At 44.6% G+C, this 23,010-nt stretch overlaps 1 protein-coding gene across 4 annotated transcripts in view; it reads left to right on the top strand.

Annotated features, from left to right (window-relative positions):
* The window catches only part of RUNX2 (RUNX family transcription factor 2), a 227,236-nt gene that overhangs the window by 61,562 nt on the left and 142,664 nt on the right, over positions 1 to 23,010 (top strand). For all 4 annotated transcript variants that reach the window (XM_071807130.1, XM_071807129.1, XM_071807131.1 and 1 more), the window contains 3 exons: positions 1,977 to 2,260; positions 10,295 to 10,451; positions 15,970 to 16,074. In XM_071807130.1, coding sequence (XP_071663231.1) covers positions 1,977 to 2,260; positions 10,295 to 10,451; positions 15,970 to 16,074 — 546 coding nt within the window. The remainder of the gene's footprint in view (positions 1 to 1,976; positions 2,261 to 10,294; positions 10,452 to 15,969; positions 16,075 to 23,010) is intronic.

Below are 23,010 nucleotides of genomic sequence, written 5' to 3'. Positions count from 1 at the left end.
AAGGGGGGTTTTATAGCTTTCATTCATTCAAGGAAATGGTTTAAGCTTTAGACTACCGGAGACTTAGCAAAAAAAAAAAAACACGAAAAAAAAGAAAAACAACAAAAACCAACAAACCAACCCTTTGGCACCAGATTATTCTTACTATTATTTCTTTTGCAAACAAGATTTTTCATGCCTTTTTTTTTTTTCTTTTTCAAACAAGCCCAAAAGTGTTAATGGAAAAAAACCCGGAGAGAAGCGGGGATCGGAGCCCGTCTCCTGCTCCCCCCCTTCCCCATCCGCGTCCCCCTCTCCGTGGGTGAGAGCGACTTCAAGTTTCTCCTCCTGCGGGGGATGCACATTGTTGTATTTATTTTGAAGGCTGCAGAAGTCTGAGGACTGAAGCACCACGTGCTGCTGACTCTCATCAGCATAATGATCGCCTTAGCCAGAGAGTCCTGTATATATAAACCACAAAACCCTAATCATTAGAAATCCCAGCCTCCAAAAACCACATTCAGGACAAAAAAAAAAAAAACTGCGGCGCTTTTTTTTTCCCCGGCTCCTTCATCTTCCCCAACCTCAGCTTCTTGGGACCCAGAAGAAGTTTGTTGATTTGGGTTGTTTTGTTTTTGTTTTTTGAAACCCGATTTTTTTTTTCAGAAAGAAAAATAACCGAAGCAAACCGACATTTTAATGATTTTTTTTTTTTGCTGCTGTTGTTCATCAAGGGCGGAAAAAAAATAGATTTGTTAGCCCGTTCAACTCAACGGACTTGGATCCAGCCGCGACTTAATTAAAAGGACCGGACTGCACCGAGGCTGCCTTTTCCCAGAATTTCCTTGGTCATGTTTTAGAAATCAGCCTAAGGAGGGGTGCTGTGCGGTGGCGTTTTTTTCTCCAGCTATGCTCCCCGCTTTTTTTGCCCTGGGAATCCGAAAGATCAACTTTTCTTAAGCCTTGATCCTCTCAAAGGAACCGGCTAAAGACTCTCTTTTAATTATTAGTCGTGTGACTTCTCTCCTCACCCCAGCAACCCCAATCACTTTATTTTTTCCACGCCGAAATCGCTTCGGGAGCGCCTTTTTTTTTTGCTGGAGGAGCCACTTTTCCCAAGCCCCTTCCCGAGCTCCCGCTTCCTGAAGCCAAAGGCAATAAAGCGGGGGAGCCCAGCGGCTCCTCTGTCCCAGCGAGACTTTTTTTGTTTGCTCTTTTTCTCTGTCTGGAGGAGGAAGATTTCATCGGAGGAAATCGGGACGTTCCCCTGAACACCCCCCCCTCTCCGGCTTTGAGAGTTAACGCTCCTCTTCTGGCAGCCGCCAACAGCAGCAGCCCAGGAAGCTTGAACCAGCAGCGAGTTTTCCTTCTCCCGAGACAACCTTTCGCAAATCCGAAAAGGAAAAGAGGACTTGGGAGGGAGGGGAAGAAAAAAATTGGAAGGAAAGAAACTCAAGCACTTGAGGGAAGAAGCGGTGGCTAGAAGGAGGGAAAAGAGCAGAGAGACTGTGCAAGAAGGAAGGAAGAAGGGAGGAGGAGAAGCAGCAGCGTTTTGCAGCTGGGCAGAAGCCGGGACCATGCAGCTTCCAGCCGGGCTTTGCTAAGCGGGGCAGCCCCGGACCCAGCAGCGCGACTTGGTCTCCTCGCTGCTCCAGGCGCCCCCAGACCGGCATCGCCCCCCGCCCCGTCCATCTTTCTTAAAACAAACCCAAACAACCAAACCAAACAAACAAAAACAGACTGAGATTTTTTTTTTTTTGGCGTTTAATGCGCTTCTGTTATTTTTTTTTCTCGATTTGCTTTTTTTGGTCTTTTATCCTCACCCCACCACTTTTTCATTCACCCCTTTTTTTCGCTATATATATATATAATTTTTTTTACAACCCCCACTCCCACTACACGCCTCCTCCAGCGATCCCCCTTACCGCTCCCCCCCCCCCAACCCCCCCGCCCCCCAATTCGCTAACTTGTGGCTGTTGTGATGCGTATTCCCGTAGATCCCAGCACCAGCCGGAGGTTCAGCCCCCCCTCCAGCAGCCTGCAGCCCGGCAAGATGAGCGAAGTCAGCCCGGTCGTAGTAGCTCAACAGCAACAGCAGCAGCAACAGCAGCAAGAAGCGGCGGCCGCCGTGCCCAGGCTGCGCCCCCACGATAACCGCACCATGGTGGAGATCATCGCTGACCACCCCGCCGAGCTGGTCCGCACCGACAGCCCCAACTTCCTCTGCTCCGTCCTGCCCTCGCACTGGCGCTGCAACAAGACCCTCCCGGTGGCATTCAAGGTGAGACACCCCCCCCCCTCCTTCCCGTAGCCGCCGCTGCCCGGGGATGCCTCCCCCCCGCGCCCCGGGCTTCCTCCCCGCAGGGCCGGCTCTGCCTCCCGGCCCGCAGGGGCTTCTCTGCCCCCCCGGTCCTGCAGTGCCGCCTGTGCCCCCCTCCCCAGTCCTGCAATGCCGCCTGTGCCCCCCTCCCCAGTCCTGCAATGCCGCCTGTGCTCCCCCCTTTCCCAGTCCTGCAATGCCTCCTGTGCCCTCATCCCCAGCCCTGCAATGCCTCCTGTGTCCCCCCCCCCGCCCCCCAAGTCCTGCAGTGCCTCATGTGTGTCACGTCCCCCCCCATCTTTCAATGCTTCCTGTGCCCCGTGTCCTGCAAGGGTGTATCAACCCCCCGTCCTGCAGTACCTTCTGTGCCCCCCACTCAGTCCTGCAGTGCCTCCTGTGCTGCCTCCCCCCCCCCAAGTCCTGCAATGCCTCACGTGTTCCCCCCCAAGTCCTGCCATGCCTACTATGCCTCTGTGTCCTGAAAGGGTTTCTCTGCCCCCCAGTCCTGCGATGCCTCCTGTGCCCCCTCACTTAAGTCTTGCAATGCCTTATGTGTCCCGTCCCCCCGCCAATCTTTCAATGCCTCCAGTGTCCCGTGTCCTGCAATGCCTCCTGTCCCCCCTCCCGGCCCGCAGGGGCTTCTCTGCCCCCCCGGCCTGTGATGCCGCCTGTGCCCCCCTCCCCAGTCCTGCAGTGCCTCCTGTGCTTTCCCCCCTTGCCTCCCAAGTCCTGCAGTGCTTCATATGCTCCCCCTCCATGTCTTTCAATGCCTCCTGTGCCCCGTGTCCTGCAAGGGCTTCTCAGCCCTCCACCCTGCAATACTTTCAGTGCCCCCTCCCCACTCCTGCAATGCCTCCTGTGCCCCCTCCCGGCCCGCAGGGGCTTCTCTGCCTCCCCCCCAGCCTGTGCCCCCCTCTCCAGTCCTGCAGTCCCTGCTGTGCCTCCCCCCGCCCCAGTCTTTCAGTGCCTCGTCTGCCACCCCCAGTCCTGCAATGCCACTTTTGTCCCCTGTGTCCTGCAAAGCTTTCTCTGCCCCCAAGTCCTGCAGTGTCTCCTGTGCCCCCCCAGTCCTGTAATGCCTTCTCTGCACCCCTAGTCCTGCAATGCTTCCTGTGCCCCCCGGTCCTCAGGGGGTTCTCTGCCCCTCTCAGCCTGCAAGGACTTATGTGTCCCCTCTCCAGTCCTGCAATGCCTCCTGTACCTCCCCCCCCCCACCCCCCCGGCTTGCAGTGACTTTTGTGTCCCGTCCCCGACCTGCTGTGTCTCCTGTACCCCCCGTTTTGCGGTGTCTCAGTGCCGCCCCCCACCTTGCTGTGCCCTCCCCCCCCGTCCCGCACCAGCCTCTGTGCCCTCCATCCTGCGGAGCTTCCTGTGCCCCCATCTGTCCTGAGAAGCGTTCTCGCCCCCCCTCGCACTCCAGTGCCTCCTGTGCACCCCCCGCAGTGCCTCCTATACTCCCCATACCTCCTGTACCACCCCCCATCCCTCCTGTACCACCCCCCATCCTGCAGTGGCTCCCGTGTCCCCGTCCTGCGAAGCATCTTGTGCTCCCCCTCCGTCCTGCTGTGTCTCCTGTGCCCCCCGCCCCGTGCCTCCTGCGCCCCCCCGTAATGCCAGCTCTGCCCTCCTGCCTTGCAGTGCCTGCTGTGCCTCCCTCACCCGTGCAGCGGCTCCATTCCCCCCCCTCAAAAAAATGTCCCCCTTGCCCGCTCCCTCCCGCCCGCACTCCGGGAGCCATCCCGTTATCTCCATCCCCGCGGGGCAGTGCCGGTGTGACCCCCCCGCAGCTCCTGGGCACCCTGTACCCCCCCCAGCAGCATCCCCAGAGACACTCCCTCCTCCCCACAGACCCCTTTCTTGCGATTTGGGGTTTTTTTGATGCTTTCCCTCCGTGAGGAAAGGGGGATTGACCCATCGGCCAGAGCTCATTGTGAGGGGTACAAAGTATATGTGTGTTGTAACCCCCTCACTGAGAAACCTCGTACCTCGCCCTGGGGGTGCCCCTGCCTCCCTCCCTGCTCCCGGGGGTAGGACTGGAAGATTTGGGGTGGTTTTGAAGCGTGCTGGGGTGCGGGGGTCAGGCTGTGGGTGCTGATGTGGGAGGGGGGGAACTGGAGCTTTGACCCCTTACCCCAGAGGCAACCCGGGCTGGGATGGGGCTGGGAAGGGGGGTACAGGACTCCTTGGTGTGGGGGGATCAGGGACCCTTTCGCTTCTCCTGGTGGACAAGCAAGGAAGTGTCTGGCCAAAAGATGCTCTTGGTGGTGGGGCTTACATGTTTAAATTATAAATGCCACCACATTCAGCACTGGGGATGCTGTTTTTACTTTTCTGTCTGCATCCCCATGGTGTGCTAATGAGAGGAAAAGATTTTTTAAAATAATTACATGCTTTGAAGTGAGCCCCTTTCCTCCTCTTGCAATGTTTGAAAGCGTTCCTCTTGGACTTGTCGCTCCTTTGGTAGAGAGTGTGTGATGGCTCGGGGGTCCCAGGGCACCTTCCTGAGCGGGGTGTGAGGTTGGGGCCAGGATGGGGTGGTCCTGCGATGGGCCCATTGCTCCCACACCCACTGTGTGAAAAATAAAGCACTTGGAAATCGCTCAAAAGGTAGAAGAGTTTGGGAACGGTCTCACCCAGCGCGTTTCCAGAAAGCTGCCTCGCTCTAGTGTTTCCCTATTGCTAGCTGTGTTATCACGGCCGTTTATCTGGGAAAAGTTAGTAGAAGTGGTTAAATGAGCTGGTGTTAAAATGACTGGTGGTAGAGATGAATCTTTGCTTCGAAAACGTAATAGGGGTGCGGATTAGAGTTGACTTAAGTGCTTTTGTGTGGGGGAGGCAGCCTGGAGAGCCTGGGGCTGCAGAGGAACCCTTTGCCCGGGGCCGTGCAGGTCGCGGTGGTCAGACTAAGTAGAAGTGGCAGAAAAATGGGGTGTCTGCTGTTTTCGTGGCTCGGTGTAGCACTCCAAGGCTCTAGGTGTGGGTCACAGCGGTTCTGATTCACAGGGGCTGCGGGGTAAGGAGGAGGAGCTTTCAGACAATTGTGATTATAATTTAATTGAGCGCTGGATTAAGTTGGTATTATAGTTGCTCTTTATAGAAGGGACGCGAGAGCCCGTAGATTATCGTGCTCGCGCTGCTGTTTTCTTTTGAGACGTCTGAGCCTTCTCCTACCTCACAGCAATTCAAAGGATGCGGTCGCAGTTCATTAGAATAAGGGAAAGATCTAAACTAAATATTAAAGTATTTAGAATATTATTACAATGAGAATGATAAAAGGATAGAAAAGCTTTAGAGCATTTCCCAATCTTTTTGTGTTCATATCTATATATCTATATATATATACATGTCATATATTTGTGTCCTATAGTTGATTGCTGACAGGGAGGTATAGATATGACCAATTTACTGACGCATCAGGAGGATGCATTGCCCCTTGCAGCCTTCCGCTGTGGGTGCATCTGTGTTTTTACACACAGTATGCAATGCATACTTTTTCGAATCTAGATGATATACACACCCTTATTTACTGGTGGACGCATTTGAAACTGAGCTGTAATAATTTTGACCACTTAAAAAATGTATTTCGTTCTTCAAATGTAACTTGTGTGCAGCTCTCCAGTACTTCTAGACCAAAGAAGCTGCACTTATCATACAGTGAAACACTTGCCTGTGATATAACAGAATGGGAATTATCTCTGAAAAAGAAAAAAAAAAGACAGATTTGGGCTACAGAAATCTCAGCCAAACAATAACTTGAAAGTAAAATAGCTCACAGAAAACACGCTTTTTGAAGTTTTATTAGCAATAAATATTATGTTGATGATAATGTTTTGAGTGGTGTGTTAAGTGTGTCATAATTCTCTCGCAGAGTTCTCTAGTTAAAAAGTACTCTGGATATAGCACTGTTTTAATTTTTTTTAAAAAGCACAACAGATATAAATCATACGCAGGAGACAAAGTATGTTATGGACACTGCTGGGTTGGATTATAATTCTTTGAATGTCGATTTAGATTTGAATTTTAAGTATTAATATTAACACTCACTGGGGAGAGAGTCTGTGTTGGGTGTACTAACTAATAAGATCGTTAATGCAAACTGCTTTTGAGGGGAAGAGTATTACACATGTACCTATTGACATAGCTCTAACTATCTAGTGATATTCCAGCATGAAATAAATAGGTATTGTGCACCTGGGCCCAAATCATATTCACTTCTTAATAGCCAGCAGGACTTAATTTGGTCAGATTTTGGCCCTCTCTTTATGTGTCTGTCTGGGGAGTTTTCACTGAAAGTCTTAAAGACCCAAATTGCCACGTTAGATGTTACAAGTGGCTTCTGTGCAATGCTGATAGAAGCAAAGAACCTTAGTGGACCTAAAGGCAGGGAAGAAAAGAGGGACGTGAAGTCTAAAACCTCTCCCCAGTAGCACCGCAGTAGTTAAGGGTCTGTCAGCGTTTCCACTCCAAACCCCAACTTTCGGAGTTTATAACTCAGCTGTTTTTTAAATAGCTTCAAACTGAAACCTGCTGTATAAATTGTCAGCCCAGATGTATATTTCGAAAGAAAAAGCAGCGCAAATCGGCTATTCTGTTTTAAGTTACAGAACATTAAACTATTTTTAATGGTATCAGATGCTCTTTTGGCGATCTCTGGAAAAGGCATTCTCAGTACGGAAGATTTGACATGCAGAGGCTGTTTGAATTCGGTGTTTTGCTAGAAAAGTTGTTGAAGTGGGAGATAGCAATGTTTGAGAGGAGCTATTTAGCATGTACACTAGCTTTTTTCTTTTCTCAACAAGCATTTTACTCTGCAGAAAGTCTTAGTACCCGCTGTCGTACAGCAGGTTTGCTTCGCGCTCTTAACTTCCGTCTTTAGGGTACATACTTTGGCCAGTTCAAATCCCACTGGACCGAAACTGGGCAAACAGGTTGCCTAACCAGCCGAGAATTGTGTTATGCAAAAAATACATCATTATTTTCAACTTGTAAAGAATCGGTTTGGTTTTATTTTGTGGCTTCATCTGACTTTGTGTACCTTTTTGAGCTTTTGCTAAAAACAAAAGCAAAATCTACCTTTAATCACCAAAACGCGTAGGTAGTTTAATAAGGAAAATAAAGATTTTGAAATAGTTTGAAGAAGAGGTGAGGAATGTGCGCTGTAGCTACTTTTTAAATCTTTTTTATTTTTTTATGCAGTACTTATTCATTTCACAGTGCACTTAGGAGCTTCTTTCTAGGAATATTTCAGTAATTTTTGATTGATACACTGCATGGAATTACCAAATCAAGGCGCATGGCAACAGTCTTTCACTATCTAAAGTTACTTTTAAAAATTCTCAGAATGATGTTTATTTCTCCAGGTTTCAAAGCTGTTTTGCAAAGCTTTTTATAACCGGTGCTATTACACGTGTGTGCAATAGTCTTCTGATATTTCATGGGGATGAAGTATGAAACTGAAAAGAACAAGGGTTTTACTCTGCTTGCATAGCAGGGAACCTTTCCATGCAGTAGGACTTTATCAGCCAAAGTTTTATTTTTCACCTCTGATTTCAGCTTGTCTTTTCTTTTGGTCTTCTCCTAATGAGACAAATAGCAATATTGAATCCTGTTGCCTCCAAAAGCCCATGCTTTTCAGCAATTCTGCAGTTCTCGATGAGGTGCCATCAACCCCGCGACTCCCGCGGCCGCACATGCGGTTTTGGGCTGATGTCTGAGCTGCCGAATTAAACTGACAGCGCCGAGTGGAAAGGGTAGGGAGGAAAGCTCTGAAAAGTGACGGGGGGACCTTTTAAGAGGTTTTGCTCCCTCCTGCTCGGGTGTCACCAGCTGTGCCCATGTTCGGGAATCGGGATCGAGACGTGGAGGTGATGCCGTTGCTGAGCTCTGGTTACCTGGAGGGTAGGAGGTGAGCCGGGGCTGCCGTCACTTCGCTTCCTCTACCGAGGCCCCTCACACTTCCTCCTGTGCCCTTGGTTTCTTTGCATTTCTGGAGTTTATGTGATTTCTTTTGCTGTTGTTTCACAAGATATAAAAAGCAGAGGTTGCAACTCCCCTGGATGCTGATGTGCGTGGCGAGACTGCCCAGAGTTAACATCTTCTGCTGCCAACTGGGGGGTGTTTTGTAAGTTGTCTCAAGCTCCATCCTTTAGATTTCAAGCCAATCTCTATTTATTAAGTGTTAGAGTCAGCTTATAATCTGTTCATCAGATTATTATTTGCTATTTGATTATTATTCCTGACACCTTGCTTTGAAGCCGTCAGACCTGGTTGCTGTTAGTGAGCTAATGGGACCTCAGATCTTATCCACAACGGTAGTTCCTGTGTTTTTATGTTCAGGGACGTTCATATCACTTCAAGGTAAAAATCTTTGCTTGAAAGACAGACCTCACAGTGTTCTGCGGCAAAACCCAGGTTTCAGTTTTGGGTGGTACTACCCAGTGTTCTATGGAAAAAGAAGCACCAGAGTAGATAGTTTATACAGCATTACAGCTTCGCTCTCTTCTTTCTCTTCAATATTTCTTTTAAATAAGATGAGCTATAATTTTCAGTAATATACTCTAATTTAAATATTTTCTGGTTTTTTCTACCTTTGTCATCAGTTTTTGTTGTTTTAGAGAAACATTGTACAGTGCACTGGGCCACATTATGCTCTCCCTATATATTCAGAATTCCTCATTCTTTCCACTTAATTAGTATTACAGTGCAACCTGCAATTATTAGTTTCAGACAGGACCGTTTATGGGCAAGACATTTCAAGCAGGGCTTATGACAAAATGTAATATATATTTCAGGAGACAGGATAAATTACTCTGAATGATACAAAAAGTCCTATCTGGCCATGTAAACTGGTAGAAACTGTAAGGGAAACTTTGAGACTCTGTATTTCAAGATTGTATCTTTTTCAAGTTCAAGCTCAGCCATGCGATATTTCTGAATCTCTTGGTTTTTGTTAGTAAATTTATTTCCAGCATCAGTATCAGCAAACTGGGCAAAATACAATAATTTTATTTTTTTTATTTTTGTGGACTTTTTTTACACCATATGAAGAAACACGCATGTTTTCTTCGCAGTAACTTAGTATTCCTGTTTATCTTTAAAAAGTCACAGTGCTTTAACGCTGTAGGTACCCCTGGTGTTTTCAAGTTAGAAGACGGTAGCTATCTGCTCTGTGGTATTTATCTAATCAGATGTTGGAGCACTATACAACTACTGAAGCATAAAAGTGAGACTATCAGCTAGCTGAAACGTAAGAAATACTTTGATATCTTCTGTTCACCCATCCTGGAATTTGAGGGAGGCATCAGCGCTAACCACATGCGACTCTTGCGAGCGCTATGAAAATTTACATGCCTGCGAGGAAATCCAGCCTTTGTTTTATATCGCATCTGAAGAGCTGGAATTCCAGCCGTAACGTGCTCTGTTGCAGCGGCGTGTTGGGTGGAGAACTTTGATGATGCCCCCGGTGCCCCTCCTGGGATGGGTAGATGGGGATTTCTCTCTAGCTTGAAGTCTGAGGAGCTCTGGGGTCAGAGAGATGGGTGCAACCAGCACAGAAGCATTATAGAACCAAATGTGGGTGATAAGGCTGCTAATAGTAGTTTCTAACTTTCCACTTAAATGCTCTCCCGTGTATAATTTACGGATACGAGCCATGCCTCATGTTTTCGAGCTGCTCGCTGGTTGCTACGCACAAAGTTGGCCTTTAGGAAGCATTAAACCATACACTCTGCGTAAGGCCGTTGAATGTTTCTGAAGAAATGCAACAAAGAAGAAACTCCCTATTAGGCTATGAGTAAGGGAGACAATACAAGATGTTTCTTTGTTTGATGTGGCACTTTGTTCTGCATTCAGCTAATACATGACTCCTCACCACAATGGGCTGGAGGAGCTGCCACAGAGCTTTGTCACCAGCATGACCGCCCGCGAAGCCGGGACGGGGACACGCGTTTTCAACGTGTCGCTTCACGAGTTGTGGTTGTCTTCCCTTTTTTGCAGGTGGTGGCCTTAGGAGAAGTGCCCGATGGGACGGTGGTCACCGTCATGGCTGGGAATGACGAGAACTACTCTGCGGAGCTGCGGAACGCTTCTGCCGTGATGAAGAACCAGGTTGCCAGATTTAATGACTTGCGATTTGTGGGCAGAAGTGGACGAGGTAGGCCGCTGCATTTTGCGTGTTCATAATGAAGTAAAAACGATGTCTAGATGTCAAACTTTGCAATGAAATACCCATCAGTCTGTAAACTCATTGTTGGCGGCCTTGCATTTGGGGGGATGAGCACGTTTTGTTTGCAAACCAAGTGCAAACCAAGTGAAGAGCTTCTGGAGTTTTTCTGACTCCTCCCATCTCCACAAATTTTTATGAGATGGGGGTTTTGAGAAATGATTCACAGAAGACCTGCTTCCCTGTTTTAATCACCCAGCAGAGGTAGAAGGAAATGGGGGTATTTGTGATCTGGGTTACGTGGAGTCAGCAAGTGTATCTCAGGCCACAGAGAATTCCCTTTAGCAGTAGAGCTGCTTCTGAAGTCGTTGTAGACGACCTATAATTAAGGGGATTTTGCATATCACATGTGCTGTACATTATGTTCTTTAAGGACTTACATCTTACAAGGCTTTCAGCTATTGGTGGAAAGCTTTCTAGTGGCTTCCCTGCCCTTTACAATCAAACTGCATATGACCTGCGAAAATAAGCCGCACTTTTCTTTTTAGTAAACTGGTTGACTTTTTATGAATTGCTGGTAAGCTTGGGCTTGAACTAAATATAACCCTTACTTTAAATGACAGGGTAACTTTCAATTATTTTTTTTTAGTGCTGTCATTGTCTTCCATCTGTTTAGGAGCTTTCCTATAATCTGAAAACTGCACTGCACTCATAGAAAGCCTCTGTAATCATCGCAAGTTTGCAAGAATTCCTCTTGTAGCCGCTTTCAAATTTAAGCTAATGATTGAAAAGATAGATTGAAGGAGGCTGGCACTTCAGTCTTTGCTGCAGGAATCTTCCAAGGGGTTTGTTGTATCAGGCAGTGCTTCAACCTGCATATTTTTCCTCTCTGTATTTGGAGTAATTATTAATTTCTTAATCTAGCGCTGCATGGGACAAAACAAAGCAATAGAAGCTGAAAACTGTGTTGGGAAATTAGCGATAAAGCTAATTTTACAGTAATAATTATTCTTTAAAAAGCAGTTATAATTCGTCTTAAGGAATACTCTTGTATTTGTCCCCAAGAAATTAAAAAATTAACCATATGACAGAGGCCTAGATAGTCTAAATCAGTCGACACACTTTTACAAGTGCTTTGTGAAAGCGATTCCATAAACGTGGCTTACAGTGGCTATTTTTTATCTTAGTGACCTGACCAGCGATTCTCTTTATCATTTTACAACTTGAAAAGTATCAATAATAAAGAGTAACTTGAAATACACAATATCTATTGCAAAAGTAACGCGATACAGAGTTCATTGCCCTTTTGGATAAGGTGTTACCTTTCTCTTCCGTTTGTCTTGCTTTCTATAAAAAAGACAGTCTGCTTTGTTATTCTGCTGATGGATTAGGTTTGAAAGTTCTCTGGCTCCATCACTACAGTAAAAGTTCAGGAGCGTATCAGCCGTTCAGTAGTGCTGAAAAAGAACTGAAATGTGATGTACTGCTTCTGATCTGTGAATTTCATTTGAAACCTATGATATATACTTCTTATTAAAGCATAGGAAATGAAACAGAGGGCCTAAAGCCTCAGTAGATATGGCTACAGACACAAACCTCCTAAAATTTGGTTCCAGTAGTTTAATTTATATTTGTGTCTCACAGGCTTGGAATAGACTTTTTCTCTGATCAATCGAGGTAGAATCTATGGAAAAGCGATAGTGTACTTTTCAAACCCTCGACATATTTATTTAAGAGACTTCAAAGAAAAACAAAGGGTGTGCACTGTTTTACTATATTGGCTTTCTGAGTTTTGGCTTGTTTCCCAAATAGCAATTTTTATATTTAAAAAAAAAAAAAAAAAAAGGAAGAAAAAAGACAGACTTAACTGCTTGCAGACTTTTCACGCATGGAAGATGAAGAAAGCTTCTTTTGATGAAGTGTAATTATGTCCAAACAGAGCTGACCCCCTCCCCCTATATTTCTTATGATCTTAACGGAAGAAAGTAGGGTTTTTCCTTTGAAGCAGCCGGGACTCGGTGGAGGATCTGAAATGCTGCATTCTGCTGCCAGAGGCAGGATGGAGAAATTGGTCCAGACTTGTCTCCCAGACTTAGAACAGAGAGGAGAGAGAGAGACAGAGAGAAGGAGTTATCATTAATGATAGATTTTTAGAACTCCACTCAAAATAGCAGGGGAAGAAAGCAGTAGTTGCAAACAGAAGTGAGAAAGCTCCCTACATATACAAATATCGGTAGGTACAGGTCTTGAAGCACAACAGGAAAAATAAAGTGATAAAGAAATCATTTTTTGGTGGCAAGAAACTAATCCACACCTGTTCATGACTTTAGATTTACATCTTTCTAAACAGCTCGCTCTTTGATCTCTGTATCTCTAAATTTGATTGTGAAGTCTGAATCATCAGCTTGCCACTTCACCTCCTCTCCCACGTTTTTTCTTGCTTCCCATGGCTCAATGGAGAAACTTGATTTTTATACATATTCATGCTGCTGACAGAAGCTTCACGTTTTTGTTTGCATAATTTCTCTTAAGCACCTTTTCTGGATTCATCAGAATAAGTAACCGGGACGCTTTATGTGAATGCAGGAGTTGTTTGTGTGTGGTTTCGAGGCGGTAGCTCACTTTTACAAGCCCCGATCCACAGCGCAGAGAAGAAAGAATTCCTGTCTTCAATAAGCAAAGGATCATAACCTTAATTTTGTTGTGTCCTGATACTTTAATCACATTAGCATCTAACTGAAAAAATATGCAACACGCACAAGCTGCCGAGTCTCCTTTCAAGTGAATTTCTGGGGTTTTCCTTGTGCTTCAGCATACGTCCATCTCATCCTATGTCAGCTCCTATGTGTGAATAACAAAGAATGCGCAGTTTAGACATACCAAAGCAATAGTGCCAGATGACTGCTTGGCTGGGGAATTTAATAAAAGAGGACGACAATTAGTCTTCAACCTCTAAAAGTGGATAGTTGAAATGACTAAGGGCAATAAAGAAAGGCGATAAAAAGTGCATTAAAGGATTTCGTAGCTGAGGAGGGATATCTGTGAAATACCTGCGAAGGGCATAAGCATCACTGAAACAGGGGACCTTAACACTCTATTTTGTTCTTAATCCTGTAATATGTAAATCATCCCTTGAAAGGCCTGGCACCTGAGGGCCCTGCGATGAAGTGATGTGGTGTTTGCTGAGTGCCGTGGGGCTTCATCGATGGTACTGCATTAATGCTTCGATTTGGTAGAGTCCCGGTTAGGGAACAAAAGCAGTTTCCCTTACAGATCAGCTGCTTACTTATTCAGCTTAGGCTGGTTGAGGTGATAATTTCAAAGTGCTCACAGGCAAGGTCGAAACATATCTCTATACTGAGTGCATTTTTATTGTATGCTTTTGAGATATATTTAGTGTAGAAAATCTCGCAGACTTGATTTTACAGGGTCTAACAAACAGTATATTTTGTCGGGTTATTTTTTAGTCATGATAGACTTTTGCACTGATTTGGCATGTAAATAGAACGGTAGCGCTGGAAAGCCGAATTCTTCATTCAAAGATACATGGAAAATCCCTTTAGTATCTTTGTTACCAATAATCTACCCATTTCATATGTGTGTCTGTGGTCTGAATGGCGTCATCACACAATTTCATGGCCAGAACTTTTTGACATGATAGGCTGGCACTGATGGAGGACTTAAACCTGCCCCGGGCAAATTTATATGGATCCAAGCAATAGCCTGAATTCCTACTTGGAGAGGGATAAAAGGCACGGGCATTTTCAGCCCTAAACAAGCAGGTGTGTAGGCACCATGTGCTTCATCAGGGCTGTCGCTGTGTGTCTGACGGTCACCTATGCACACGCTGATGCTGGCAGGACACACAATTTGCCTCTGGGGATGGTGTATGGGTAGGATGGGACAGAGACTGGACGTCCTACATGCACCTGACTCCTCCTGCAATGATCATTATTGAAAGATCTGTGAAATAATCAGTTTTTCCAGGGAAAAACACCTTCATCCGTGCATGGTCATGGGGGCAGAATTCAACTTCCTGAAATTTTGGCACCTTTGCCAGGGTCCTGAACTCCCCCCCAACCTGCATCTCTCAGAGAGGTGGGCACAGCTGGAGCGCAGCGACACCTGGAAAACCATTTTACTCTAAATGACAGTTATATTTCCTTAAAAAAAAAGTCCCTGTCACATTCTAGTTAGTGAAAAATATAGCCTAGACAGTTTGAAGTTGCACTCCTGATAATAAATGATGCGTGTCTCAGGCAGGTTTGGGGGATATATGACTTGGAGCAGAAAGAAAGTCCTATTGCTGGATTTGACAGCCAAAACTCTGTTCTATATTATGCCTTATATATAAGCTGTTCTATATTAAACTCGAAAAAAAACCAACTGCATTAAGTTTGCGCTGTTACATATCGTTTAAGATTTGCTTCTTGATTGAAAGCCTTCAGAGTTCAGCAAGAGGAAAAGCCTCAGTAACAAAAATGCACATATACACACAGGGAGGCGGGGGGAAAGGGAAAGAAAAAGAGAGTTTTCAGCGTCTGGTAAAGCAGCAGCTTAAATGAGCACGAAGGCCGAAGATTGCTGACTGTTTTATTGAGTCACTGTTGTACGCCCACCTTTTCCTGTCTTGAAACAGTTTTCAGTTTTGACTATCTGACGTGACTAACCGTTGCATATCTAACAGATTACAACTGTCAGTGAGTCTCCGGAACGGGGGCCAGTGCCTTGTGAGAATGTGCGCTCAGACGCAGGCAGCTCCCTTTATTTATTTCTCTTTCCTTAACGTTTTTCATTCAGCGAAAGGCTCCGGATGATCTTGCGCAATCTCCGCGTGAACTCGAAATAAAAGATGCAGACTTATGATAGCAACGTACGTGCACAAAGCAGTTCCTCACCCTCACAGGAAAGCTGGGGGTTTTCTTAGTGTTTCATAGGTGGAATATATGTAGGGAAAAAAATCTGTTGCAGTAATAATGATATCATCATATTACCCCTGGCATACGAAGGACAGGAGACACTGATTCCCCGTTCAAATGACTCCCAGAAGGAAAATATATTCGTTCCTCATCTTATTGTAGTCAAGTCAAACAAATGAAATGATAAAACTGTGTGAAGTAAATAACATGTGGCCACATTCTGCTCTCTGTCACACAGCTGCAAAACTGGAGTAAATTTTTAAATCATCTGACTTACTTTGGATTTACACCACTTTCAATACAGCAAAGAATTTGGCTTGTCCTCAGCAGTGAATCACTTTTGTTCTGTCATTGTATGATGACCCATTATTAAATAAGGAACATTTAGATTGTCAACACATGGACATATTCTTGACATAGAGTAAAACCGAAGGGGAGGAAAACTCCTATGGTCAGTTATGTTTTTAATTTTCACGATTGTGGTAACGACAGGGAATAATTTTAAACGTCTCCGATTCTTTACTGAACATGCGTGTGACTGTTTTCATGTTGTAATCACTCATTCCTTCTTGTTTCTTTTCGCTTTGTAGGGAAGAGCTTTACTTTGACAATAACTGTCCTGACAAATCCCCCCCAAGTCGCTACATACCACAGAGCTATAAAGGTTACAGTGGATGGGCCAAGGGAGCCAAGAAGTGAGTATTATATTCTTATTTTTGCACTTACGTCTGCTTAATTTTGTTTAATAGAGACCCATAAATGAAATATATATCTTTGTCAAGCATTGGTTCTCGCTCAGCAGAATATGTAAGCGCATGCTTAATTTGGAGTCTATTGGACCACACACATACTTGCATTAAACACACACTTAAGTGCTTGGCTGAATTTGGGCAGTCAAGAACCTGATTCTCATTCACATCAAGGTCTTGATACATTATCTGTCAGTGTAAATGAGAACTAAACCCACTATATTTATATATAAACTGATTTAGGCATAATAGATACAATCCTGCAACATGCCGGCTTCCTTAAACTCCTGTAAGTTTCCAGCTAAAGACTTTTAGAACAAAATAGGAGGCTGATCTTTCAGGATCAGTCCTAGTGCAGAGAGAAAATTTATAATATAGTGCCTTTTTGTTTGCCCTTAAATTCTTTTGCCATCAGATAATTAATGCACCTGGTTAATCTCATCATACCTGAAATTGGTTTTCAGCTATGGACTTATCATAGACCCCTGAGGGCCAAAGATAGATGAAAAAAACAGTATATCAACAGCATGGTCTTTGTTTCTTATTTGTGCACAGAACATATGTTTTATCTAAACGCAGCCCAGCAGATTTTCACTCACCGGCTCTACCTTATAGCGATGCACCTTCCTAACTCACTAGGGATATATTTGCAGTGATCACTGGCTATGTTTTTATGAGAATTTTGTCTTGTCATGTTCTAGCAGTTTTATGGGTAGCACTTATTTTTAGATACAGTCGAGTCTGGTTAATCCAGCAGGATTTATACGGCTGTCTCTCTGTCTGGCACATTTAGCCAGTAACCAGTCTCACATCGTACGGGTACCACTGATGAGCCAGTTCTGGAGTTTTTTCTTAATCTAACAAGAACAACTCTTTTTAAATTGATTGGATTAACCAGATATAGCTGTATTTAAATTACATTTAGAGATTAACAATCATTTGATGGATAACCACATTAAAAAAATCTCTACAATGCAAGCATCTCGAATAATTATTTTGCCTTTGATCTGCACATACAAATGAGACCTTTAAGGAGCTTTTGTGGAGTTTGGTTTAAAATACCACGAAGAGAGATGAAGTAGAAAGACGTAGACAATTCAGGCAGTAAAGTATTTCTCGTGCTAATACACGCTGCAGCGTCACCTCCTCTTACACTGAGAGACAGGAACCGAAATCCCTCTGAAATAACCATCCAGGCTGTAGAGTTTCACCTTCAATAACAGGGAAAAAGCAAGTAGCTGTGGATAAATTTCATTCTGTAGATGCTTGAATTGCTGCCTGCTCACAGCTGAGGTGTCCATCTGTCACAGCAAGGAGATTTTTGTCCTGTCTCCTCTCCCTAGCAGAGCCATTTCCAATTTTTAATTTTCACCTGCAGCTCTGTGTAGCTTACTCAGAGATGCTGGACAAACTGCTTTCGTGGAGTGAAAACCAGGGAATAAGTTATATATCATTTAGCCATTCCCATTGGCGGCTGCTTCTGTGTGTCGAGACATCCACAAAAGTGGAAATCTCCCATTAGAGGACACGACTGCTGTGAAAGAGCAGAGCGCTTTGGAAATGATGCGGAGAACAGCGTGGGCTGCTCTGTGTGGCATGGAAAGGGAACCCGCTTGCACTGGGACTCACCATTTTGTTGGTCAGTGCATTAAGAGTGAGGCTCTGTTCACATAACTTAAGATTTTCAAGTTCTGCTGGACTTCTTTAATTTAGAGCTGTAAGACAGTCTTCTTTGATGCCTACCTGCTACTCTCATTGAATAGCTGAACCTAGGAATGCTCTATGTTTCTTAATTTGAGCTCGTATGTCTGCTCAAATTTCAGTATTTTGGTTAAATACTTAGTGAAGCTCTGCTCCGGGGTCAGTTTGGTTCTGCAAGTTCTGTTACCGCAGTCTGATGCTTTCAAGGCTATGGTGTAAAAGGCGTTTAGACAAGGTTCTTAGGGACATGGTCTAGTGCTAGAGTTAGGTTGTGGTTGGACTCGATGATCCTGAGGGTCTCTTCCAACTGAAATGATTCTATGATACGTCTAGAATGACTTATTAAATTTGAATTTTAAGGGAAAACATCACTCTGGAAGAGATACTGTGGGAGCTTCAAGAAGTACTGTGGGAATTCCACTGCTTCCCTCTAAGAGCCCCTGCACTCATGTAGATTTATTACTGTTTGGTAGTAATCGCTCAAGAAGTGTATCTGGCATTTATGTTGCAAAAGGAAAATTAGGTGGTTGAGGGCAATAAGGAGTTCAGGTTAACGAGCGTCTCTGATAGCAAATGTGTTTTTCTTAACAAATTATGTATCGGCAGATAGTGCCCCTCTCTGCCAGGATCTGTATTTCACTTCGACATCTCAGGCACGTTATCCTAGTTTTCCTCTCTCTGGCAGCTCAACCAGAGCTGTCACATCACAAACAACTTTTTTCTTAATATACACATCTGGCGTTGGCAGTTGGACCAACTTCATAAGAGCACATGATCATCATTCATTACAAGATTAAAAAGTACCCCATGGCATCATTGATGTTTTTTAACTTTGATCTTTTGCAGTTGTGATTCATCTCAGTTATAAAACTTCCCTTTAAAGGAACACAACCGATGACTTATTAGAACCTTCGTTCTAAGTAGCGTAAACATAAAATTATGCACATCTTTACAAAATGTCATTTACTTTGTTGCCAGCTTATCATTTTAAGACATGACATCATGCTTCAGATCGTGAATTTGTAAGGCTTGTTTTTAGGCAAGGCTCTCTGACCTTCTGCTGGCAAGTCGACTCGAGCGAGCGAGCGCTGCCTCCCTTCCAGCAGCAGCAATACCCGTGACAGATATCACGAACATTTAGAGCCTGATTTTGAGAGTGCTGAGTAGTCATGGCACGCGTGAGTAGTGCGTGAGTAGTCGTGAGTCCGGTTGGTGTTTGGGATACTCGGCACTTCAGAAAGTCAGGTTCTTAAACGTAAGCGGCATTTAGTCGTATGAAACATCTGCTTGTAGAAGCTTGCTGCCTTGCCTGTCTGTTATTATTTTAAAACATTTTAATAGAGACGGTAATGTCAGGTTGCTCTGTTAGGAAAACCTGCCTATTTCTACATGAGAAAAGGTCTTCTGGTGATCTTTTCCTTGCAAAAGATTTATTTTTAATTACCTATTTCAGTCTATCTAGATTACCATCCAGGGACATCTGCTGTGTTGCAGTCTTTGTGCTGGATTGACACAGCACATTGCACTCTGAGTGAAGGAGTCAAGAGACTGGGCTGTATAAGATCTTTGGGAATCATTGGGAAATCCTGCAAGTACTTTTTTCTCCTCATATCCAGTATAAAACCTCTGCCTTATGCACATCTTTGCCAGCAGAGCTGCCTTTCAGGGCTGGAAGAAGTTTTCCAGAGCAATAGGTTGTCATAAGGTCATAACTGACTGACAGATAAGATACCACTGTAAAAGAATTGAAAGAAGAAGAAAAACCAGAATAACGCCTTCCCCCACCCCAAATGTTTACTTAGGCCCATCTTTAATGCTTTTTGCCTTATCTCGTTAAAAACACAGAATTAATTATTTGACATTCCATATTGGTACTTTTGAATAGGAAACATGTCCTCCTTTCTGGCTACTTTTGGTAGAAACTTGAGAAGGGAATCTTAAGGAAACAGGGAGAAGAAGTCTGTATATTTTTGTATTTTGCTGGGCTTCTGAAAACTTTAGTTTGTCTCTAATTAAAGGTAGTCTCCAAAGTCACCGACCAGAAGTTTCTTTATCAACTTGAATGGAAAAGTGGTTCTGAGCTTTGGATTGAAGCGTTTCGGTAGGAGAAAACTGCTGTGTTCCATTCAGCTCCCGAATGTTTCTCTGCTTGCAAGGTGCACACGTGAGGCAAGGTATGAGCAAACATCGCCTTTTTGTCTGTGCACGCTGCAGAAGCCGGCGAGAGGTTCTGCTCAGCCTCTGCATTAACCGTGTGGCCAACCCGGCCTATAAAACACAGAGAAAGCGACTGAGATTTTTGAGATTCCTCGACTTAAAACCATAACAGGTTTTAGGAAGTTTTCCCTCTTTTCTTTCAAAGACGGAGGGTGGAGGGATAAGTCTGGAGCTGGTGGAATGTGCTTTGGAGTAGAACAGCTTTAAATCCTTCAGGTTTTTTTTTTTAATTTTTTCTTCTTTCTTTCTTTCTTTTTTTTTTTTGTTGACTGCCTGTCAGGAGCTGGGCTGGTGGCCAAGCAGGAAATGACACATCGAGAGGCATTTGTGTTGTGCAACATTTTGTGGAACTGATGCAAGGATACATTGTCTGTTTACGCATTCCTCTGCTAACAGCCTGCATGGCAGTAATTTTATTCAGGGACACATGGCATGCTGCAGCAAGGAGCTAGATCCTTAACATCTCTTTATGCAGAATTATCACAGCAGTTAAAACACGCTGTGTGTCCCCTATTTAGAATATTCTCTGGCTTGCCTTCAAAACCGCTCTACCAGCCCCGCTTCATTCCCAAGAATATATTGATTTGACTGTGGCTTGTTGGTAAATTGGGGCGGTACAGAGAGAGAGAGGGTTTGCAGAAGAGGAGGAAATTCTACAGGCAGGTCTTATTTTGTGTGTGTTCTTCACGCTGGAAATGTAACGTCGCAGTTTTCTCGAGCGAGTGCCGAACACGGCAGTTTGCATCCGCGCGCTTTGGCACGGCGAGGAGGTTTTTAATTAAAAGTCAATGCGAAATAGCCTGAGATGTGATGAACAAGTCCTGGGTTTTCATCCAAACCGAAGTCAGAAAATCTGTGAGTTGCACAGAGCGGCAAATTTCTACTGCGATGCGTTATTCTGGATCTCCCCCAGCATCAGCGGGAGCAGAGGACGGCAGAGTGGGCGGGCTGGTGGTTTGCAAGTTGCTCTAAATGACTGAGTAAAGCTTAATGTTTGCGTTATAATGCCCCTTTGTAAGAAACGAGGCAAAACGTGATTATACAGCCAAAGAAATGTTCAGCGTGGCTATGCTGTGGGGTTTAGGTTCTTTTCTGTCTGTCATTGGCATATTTGAGCATGACCACAGTCCACTTACAGGCTGGGACCTAATCTCCTGTGCTCAGGTCCCCGGTGAGGCATCGTGGTGTTTCTGATTTCGGTGCTACACCACCAGGTCCTGTTTGCAGTGTCAAATGCAAGACATCAGCATTTCACTCACTGTCGTTTGCTGCTGGTTTATTTTTTGCAAATGTGTAATTTCGCAAAACCGTACGAGATGGGGACTGGAACTCCTCGGTGTTCCCAGAGGCCGTAAGAAGGTGGTGGGGTGATTCAGGTGTTCCTCATCAAAGGTGACAGACATTGTATGTGCTAGTGGTTTAAGTTTACATTTGAGATGAGTGTATAACCCACAGAGCTGGGCTTCTTACAGTTACTACGATGCACGTCGCTGGAACAAGGTGCCCAGGAGGCTGGTGTGTGGGGGAGCTGCATCCTAAGGACCAGGTCTTGTTTTTTCCACTGAGGTTGGATTGGGGCTGGTTCATAAAACCTCATCATCTGAGGAACAGACTGAGGGTAAAAATAATTTATTTCGAGGTAATCATAACTTTTATCTGCTGGTTTAGTGTGTAGCGTAAGATGAAAGCGAAACCTACTTAGTTCGCTCCTGGCTTGAGTTCCTACGCTGCAGTTCTGAAACCTCAGGGTTCTACATGGCATTGGCGGACTCTCTCCATAGGAGGATATTGTTGCCCAGGGAGGTGGCAGAGTGACCATGTATTCACTGTTAACAGGGTGAGGAAGAGGTCTTTAGAAGATTATATCAGACAAATGGGCAAGTCTGAGCATAAACCCATTCCCTAAGATATCCTCACTAATAGTAACGCAGTCTCAGTTTGTATTTGTCAACAGAACAGATTGTTTCCATCCCATTGTAGAGGGAAAACTGCTTCCAAACAGTCTATTCTTAGTACGTTTGGCATGTAAGATGAGCATCACGGTGCTTTTTGGATATTGCAGCTATTGCTGTTTGTATTCAAAAGCACCTTCCAAGTTACAAATAAAATCATGGCCCCACTGGGCTATGTTTGTGCTGTGTAGTTGTATGATAGGAGAGTTTTGCCCCAAATAGCTCACAGTCTTCATTAAAAATACAGATGGAAAAAGGGGTTACAACTAAACAAATCAAGTCAACAATGTGAGTTCCCTCTGTATCTCCATGCAGCACAACTATGAAGAAAGGAAAAGTGAAAGACGTTTTTGTAAGTCTGTGACTCTACTGCGTGTAGGTACTGTGGAGGAAAATGGTATAAAAAGGCATTAGAGACCATTTTCTTCCATACTTTCCTCCCAGGAGGACTTAAACTCTTGTATGCCTTTGCTTTTGTGATGCATTTAGTTTGTTGCTAATAATATAAGCATTTTTTTCTCACACTTCAATGTAGCGCTTCTGCCTCTCCCTCCTCTTTCCAAAGTGGGTTGGGAAGCAGGGACCAGTGCACATATATTTGGGAGATACTAGATCAGAGTCGTGTAAGTAGAATACTTATGTAGCTCTTCTTTGCTGGCAATCCCCAATTTCTTGATGAATTTTGTATGAAATTTATTTTTCATCTCCTTACAAACTTCTTTCTCCACTGAAACATGGCCATCCCAGACATGAAACACAGATGCTGATTTAACCAGACAAGGAATGCAGAAGAGGAAATGAGGAAGAATCTCAGACTTAATTGAAACTTCAGGGGAAGAAACTTAGTAATGATCTCATGCTGCAGTATGTTTGGGATGCCGGAAGCCTTACTCTTAGGAAGAACTGGGTTTCTTAACACATTTGTCTGCTCAGATCTCCTATTGTATATCCCATCTACAGCAGACCAGCTTACTCAGCACAATGGTGGTTCACTGTTGACTGAGTGTGGTTT

Source organism: Patagioenas fasciata, chromosome 3, assembly GCF_037038585.1.
Source record: "Patagioenas fasciata isolate bPatFas1 chromosome 3, bPatFas1.hap1, whole genome shotgun sequence".
Taxonomy (NCBI): Eukaryota; Metazoa; Chordata; class Aves; order Columbiformes; family Columbidae; genus Patagioenas; species Patagioenas fasciata.
The sequence above is the reverse complement of the archived record's forward strand: the minus strand, read 5'-3'. Positions and strand labels throughout refer to the sequence as shown.